A 6,636-nucleotide genomic window follows, 5' to 3' on the forward strand; every position below is an offset into this window, starting at 1 on the left:
TTAGGCACAATAAGAGACTAACAACAATAATAAAATACAACAATTATATCAGGTTCAAGTGGTTTTTATTGTGATTCCTCTATATAGCTTGTATACAGTGGAACAAAATGTTTCTCCAGAGACCTTGGTGCAACACAGATCAGTACACAGGACTACATAAAGTGCAAAGTGGTGTGTTTATATACACATATATCTAACAGTATACTCTAATAAATAAAGGTTATGTGAATGTGGTCTCTCTCTCTCTAAAAATATCTTCTTGTACTGATTTCATCACGCTACTTTGAACGGCGCTCAATTTAAAACGAATAAATTATTCCTGGAATTTTCCATTTAATATTTTTGGACGGCGGTTGACCGCAGGGAACTGGAACCATGGATAAGAGGGACCACTGTACTTGCGCAAGAAACTTTATTTTCTGCACTTTTTCATTTTAATAAAGTTTTAAATTAAAAATAATTTAACAAGAGTTATAATATTGGGTCTGGACTCTGCCTCATGCCTGATGTTCCCATGATCGTAATGGATCACAATGGATGTTACGCTAAGGTATTTTGAACTGAAAATGGGCTAAACAAGAATGCCGCTTTGAATGAATGGAAGCGTTCGATCGTGACCGCTGTCAGTCATGTAAGTAATAACCAATGGACGGTCGCTGGAGGAGGGCCTATGCGTTTAATCATTAGCCAATCGGCAGTTGCTAGAATCGTGCGATCCGCTTAGACGTTAGCCAATAGACGGTGGGGTAGAGCGTTTCCCATAGTTCCGTGCGGCACTGTAAACAGGAAGTGGATTTAGTCAGTGGTGGACGGAGATGTGCTTCAGGCCCGTAGCGACGTACTGTACAGGAATTACAGCGGACCAGCTAATTTCCTCATTCTTACTCTTTTCTGCACGTTCCCCACTGGTGAGTTTTGCAGCGGAAGATATTTTACAGAGCAGGGTGGCTAACGAGCCCTCTGCGCTACTCTGTGTGAGTGTGAGCGAGAGCGGGAACTACTAGTTCACTTTTTCTTAATTCGATTCGTAACTTAAATGATTCAAGATGATTCGACCCCAAATCTGCAGCGTCTTCTTGCATTGTTATGTATTTCTTAGGTATAGCTTTTTTTAAGCGTCTCGGTAATATTCACACATAGCTCTATTATAAGAACAATGAATGAATGTCCAGCAGGCTTCACAATATATAATTATATATAATATGACTATATTATTTTTGTCTTGTGTGTGTGTTCTACGCTCCGGCGGGAAGGCCCGCTCCTGACCTACGGAGGAGCCATGGGCCATGGCCGATGGCGGCTCTCTGACAACCTGCAGAGGAAGGTTCAGGGCAACGCCCCGGCCGTGGTCTTCTTGCTCTGTCTCCTCTCCCTGGCCGTGGCCTTCGGCAGCTTCGCCTTCTACGCCCGAGGCCACGCTGTGAAGAACCCCGACGTGGCTCAGGTGACGCCTTCCGGCACGCTGCCGCACAACACGAGCGTGCCTTCGGCTTTGGGCCGAGGGTCCGGCGTCCAGGGCAGCCCTGGACAAACTAGGTGTCGGCCAAGTGAAGAACTTGCCCGGAGAGCCACGACGTGTCTTTCCTGAGTATCGTCTTTTCTTCCTTGTCCTCAACCTTCAAAGGATTGGAACAAGATCTTGGGTGCGCTGGCAGACCTCCGGCTGTGCGCGCTCCCCAACGAGACGGGCAGAGAGACGGCCGCTGCCGGCGTGCGGCGCGTGGTTTCCGCTCCCCTGCTGGGGGAACGCACGCCGGCCGATGAGGCGTCGGCAAACTGGACGTACGTGTCTCTGCTGGTCCCGCTGGTGTTGACCGGCGGCACCGAGGACCAGAAGCCGAGCAACATCCACACCACGCTCACGGGAAGTCAGCTGGGCCTAAAGGGTGCGGTTTCTCCTCAGAAATGACCTTTGAAAAGCTGTTCTGCTTTGTCCAGGTGCACTGAAGTTACAAGTGCTGTTTACAAACTTTGTGCTGTTCTTTATACTATCATTATAACTGAAATAAATTGACGAATTAAGGTTAATCTGGTGAGGGTCGCAAGTGGTGTTAACACCACAGATGGGACTGAAGAGGCTGTGTATACTGAGCCTGGGTTAATGACCTTTTTCGTTATATGTAGTTTCTAAACCTGGCTGCTGTATGTCATAATAAAAGAATCCATTAATATCAAAGTATAAAACATAGCGTGAGCGGTGTGCAGATGTGTTCGCAGGTCAAAGGTGAGCACAGGTGATCAGTGGTTCGCTGTCCCACCCAAAGGTCCAGCTGGGAAAGAGACCCTGAATGTAACGCTGCATTACCTTCTTGAGCGCGAGCAGAACGACAGCACCTGCGTGAGCCTTGCTGCGCCTGCGCACATCCTGCCTCAAACTCGGTGAGTCAGCCTGGACAACTTCACTCTAGATGCTCTTCATCGATTGTTCTGGGCTTGCCTGTCTTACACACACACAGGCTTCAGTTCACTCTGGCGCTGTGTGAGCCTCATGGTGAGCTGTGTGAGCCTCATGGTGAGCTGTGTGAGCCTCATGGTGAGCTGTGTGAGCCTCATGGTGAGCTGTGTGAGCCTCATGGTGAGCTGTGTGAGCCTCATGGTCAGCTGTGTGCCGTACTGCAGCCTTCCTCCGTTGTGCCCAGCGAGTGAAGAGCAGCGCTCCGGTCACTCGGTGGTGAGCATCGTCGTCTCCCAGCAGCACGGAGCCAGTCCCCAGGAGTGTTTCCAAATGAGGTTCAGCCCTGACCCCAGCTTCACCGTCATGCTGTCCCAGGCGAGTACACCACCGCTCTTTCATCTTGCTGCGCAGTGCAGTGATAACCCTGCATTAATAGGTGCTCTAGGAATCAACTACAGCCATTTCTCGTGAAAGTTAATTTCTTCGTGTTAATTAACGGATTACTAATTTGCGTCTTACATGCTGCTCCTCGTCCGCAATAGATATCAAGTCAGGTTATAAGCGCTACCATGTCACTAACTATATTCTTAGGGACTAATTACAAGGCACGTTTTTCTTCTTGGTGAAAAAGTGCAGTGGGATCAGCATGAGTTAAAATGACTGTTGCAGTTCGGTGATTGTTAAACAGTGTTGAAAATGGAGGGTCCACTTTTTTTTTTGGACAGAGGTCTGAAATAAAAGATTTTTCTTGGTTCCAGTTCAACTGTGACCTGATTTAATGTTGTGTTACTGTATGTTTAGATCTTTACTGCCAGTTCCTTCCTCTGTAGCTGTATCTATCTTGTTTGGCTTGTAGGAGGACCGAGATTTGGCGTGCCATCATCTGATGATCTTCAGTGGTAGTCTGCTGGCTTTATGTGCTGTGCTCTGCTTCATTGGTACTTTCTCTTGTACCAAGTCTCGCAGGTACCATGGTAATGGACTGGATCTACAGAAGGTAACCTGTCATTTTCTTTTTTCTTACCTATCATCATCATCTTGGACTTTTAAATGTGTATAAGGCCATGACTGGTACGGAAGTGAATGTAGTATACTAGCATAGAAACCTATCCACATCTTTGAGAATAGGTGCTTGAAAGCACTTGTTTCTGAAATTTAAAACCATATTAGATCACATTTACAGTGCACCCAGTGAGGTAGTAAATGAATCTATGCTCCAGTCTTCTATCCAATCCGTGCACTGGATATTGTTCACTTATTATATACTTCTAATTCTCAGGAACCATTGCTCGACTCCTGAATGTTATCAAGTCATCAAATGCTGCATTTTATTCCAAGTTTTTACTTAATAAATGGGGAAAAAAGATGAGAGCAGTCAACTACCTGCAAAGAGCAGGATGTGTAAAAATGAAACTTTCAAGCTGCAAGATTTGGAAAACTTGCTTTCTACTACCAGTTGTGCGTGCACTGTACTTTGCATTATGCCTTTGAACTGCTCCCTTTGTGGAAGAGCGAAGGCTGATTGACAAATGTTTTGAATGGGATCAAACTTAAGGTTGACTTGGGCTTGACATCTCTGGGAATGTAAGGATGTAATCGATGTACAAACAGTAACATTTTTCCTATTCTTGTTTGTAATCACTTTGCTTAAAAAAAAAAAAAGTTGATATAGAAGATTGTATCAGTTGACTAGTAAGAAATCCCCGGACCCTGGCTCCTTATGAGCATGACTAGGACTGAAAGTCTAACGCCAAAGTTACTTTAACTAAAGTCCCAATCAGTAAAAGCTAAATAATACATATGCTCTTCCATTCATTCATGGATTGAGTTTGTACATCAATATTATCATCTAGCCCCTACCTTCGTATACTTTTGTCATTTTATTTGTCAGCTGAATGTAGAAACAGGTTGCTTTTCCTTTACCAAAAATAAACCAGAAAATGTCTTTGAAAATATAACTTGAGCTCTAACACAAGCAGGAAGTTACTTATGAAACTTTGACACATGTAGCAGTGCATAACTTCCAATGTTGGCTAAGATTGATGCATCGGTGAATGACATTGGCTGACTGAACCCATACTTACATGGTGAGCTATGGACTACGAAAGTGTACCCTGCATCCCTCTTCTGTAAGAGTAGGACAGCCCAACATTTGTCCATTCTTCTTGATGAAAATAAATCCAACAACTTGTCACCTGGTTGTGTTCCAAGATGGCTGCATAAATTTTGACTCTGGTCCAGTCCAAGTTAATACTTTTCTGCTCTCTATCAGTTTTTAGCTACTTCAGCTGACAGAATTTGATGTCTTGTTCTTATTGGTGTAATTAAAAGTTCAGGAGATGCATTTGTAAAAGGTTGACAGGTTCTTGGGGGTGGGGTGTAAGCTACTGTAATTCTTGCGCTGTATTCACAGCTTGGTTTTGGTTCTTGGTCCTAACTTTCTACTTTTCTAGCTTGTGTTCTAGTCTTTGTTTTGATAAGCATAGGTTAGTAAAAGAATTTGCCATGGTAAATTATTTTGTTGCCTTTCAGTTTCACAATTACAACCAAGGCTATTAAAAGTAGGAGAAATTAAACCCCCTCAAACACTCTTCCATGGAAGAAGTCTTAATGACATTACTGATGGGGAATCATATCCTTACTTCCTCTGTCTATTAAATTAGTAATATTCTTCTGTAAAATACTATATGCATTAACCAAGAGATGAATCACCATCCCTTTGGTAGAAGTATTCTGCTTTTAGACAAATGCTGGATTGTTCTTTGGCTGGTACAGTTTTTGTCTATCCAGGACACGTAGATTTACTAGTGTTTCTATTTCACTGTTGCAAATAAAATTTTATTTTTGTTACAGGACATGTGGTGATGCTGGAAGATTTAAACATGTTTTCACTTTCAAAGAGTAAAGTTCAAGGTCACACTCTAAAGGTGGATAGGATACTATGAGCCTGTCTTATTAAATCAATTAGCAGCTGGTCTCAGCCTTGATACCATTGTGGCCAAAAAAAAAAAAAAAAAAATTGAAGTTATGATTCTTGTTGTGTCTTTGTCATGGCAACTAAATACAGCCACCAGCTGCTTAAGGATCCACCTACTGCCAGTAACCACACTTAGTCTAACCCTGTGACTGAGTTAAATACTCAGACCCATGAGGTTGTGAATTTGCTGTATGCTAATATTGCTGATGCATTCAGTTCCACAACACTCCAACTTGGCAGATCAGACCACAGCCTTGTCTACTTTAAACCCATCTACAAGTCCCTTGTAGATCAGCAACAGGGGACCACCAGAGAGGTGGAAAGAGGGTCACCAGAGGCTGACAAGGGTGCAAGGGCAGCATTCTGAAGACAATGTTCTTTGATTTCTCTAGCGGGTTCAACACCACAAAGCCTGGATTGTTTGAACAGAAGTTTCAGCCAGTGCAGGGGGAAACATCCATGATATTGTGGATTCTGGACTGACTGCTCACATTTTGTCAGACTGCCTGGTTGAGGGTCAGACATGACCATGTGTAGCACTGGGTTGCCTCAGACAGTCCAGGCTTCCTTCCTGTTCATCACATATACCCCTGACTTTAAGCATAAAAACAAGCCAGTCAGCTGTAACAACATTGTGCACCCTTAACATTACCTGGTCAAGAGTTTCTCCAGAATTTCTAGCCCCCAGCTCTCACCACCGTTCTTATGAATCCAAGAGTTTCCACTGATGTACAGTTTGGAAGGTATCCAAGTCTAATCTGCTTGAGTCGTTCAGGAATTTACTGTTAATAGCCACTTTTGGCAAACAGCATCTTCCAGGAAACCACAACCCATTCTTCTGATGAAGTTTTTGCCAAGTAGTAGAGTATATATTGTAGCATATTTGCAAAATACAAAGCATAGCATGCTCTGCCATTTGTCATTAAGTTTCCCATAGGGTACAATGAAAGAGAACTACCATATTTTCAATTGTAGGAGGACTGCAGCTGGCTGCACATCATATATACACACACATCTGTTGCAAAGTGTTCCACTGACGTTCAGGAGACCACCAATCTTCTCGATAATTTCCAAAGTGTTCCATACTTTAGATTTTGCAGAGTACATCAGATGAGTTCTGTTAGTAACAGTCAGCAGTTCTGATACCTTAGGGAAGCCCATAGGAAAGTGGTCAGATGTTGGCAGCCATTTCATAGAGCCCATGATGAAGTTGCAAAACAACATGGCTGCTCATCATACAGTCCACCAACTGTGTTCATCAATA

At 43.5% G+C, this 6,636-nt stretch overlaps 1 protein-coding gene across 3 annotated transcripts; it reads left to right on the forward strand.

The window, feature by feature from the left end:
• Nucleotides 1-777: 777 nt before the first annotated feature.
• On the forward strand, nt 778-5,852 carry LOC108927515 (transmembrane protein 248). Of its 3 annotated transcripts, none has more exons than XM_018740884.2 (7): nt 778-908; nt 1,254-1,444; nt 1,625-1,886; nt 2,265-2,379; nt 2,620-2,770; nt 3,252-3,392; nt 5,249-5,852. In XM_018740884.2, exons 2-7 carry the CDS (start codon nt 1,280-1,282, stop codon nt 5,258-5,260), a joined length of 846 nt encoding a protein of 281 aa, XP_018596400.1. In that variant the 5' UTR covers nt 778-908; nt 1,254-1,279; the 3' UTR covers nt 5,261-5,852. The 3 variants fall into 3 exon arrangements, with proteins under 3 accessions (XP_018596400.1, XP_018596399.1, XP_018596398.1); XM_018740883.2 differs by lacking the exon at nt 5,249-5,852 and adding an exon at nt 3,675-4,003; XM_018740882.2 differs by lacking the exon at nt 5,249-5,852 and having other exon boundaries at nt 3,252-4,003.
• The last annotated feature ends 784 nt before the right edge of the window (nt 5,853-6,636 follow it).

Source organism: Scleropages formosus, chromosome 21, assembly GCF_900964775.1.
Source record: "Scleropages formosus chromosome 21, fSclFor1.1, whole genome shotgun sequence".
NCBI lineage: Eukaryota > Metazoa > Chordata > Actinopteri > Osteoglossiformes > Osteoglossidae > Scleropages > Scleropages formosus.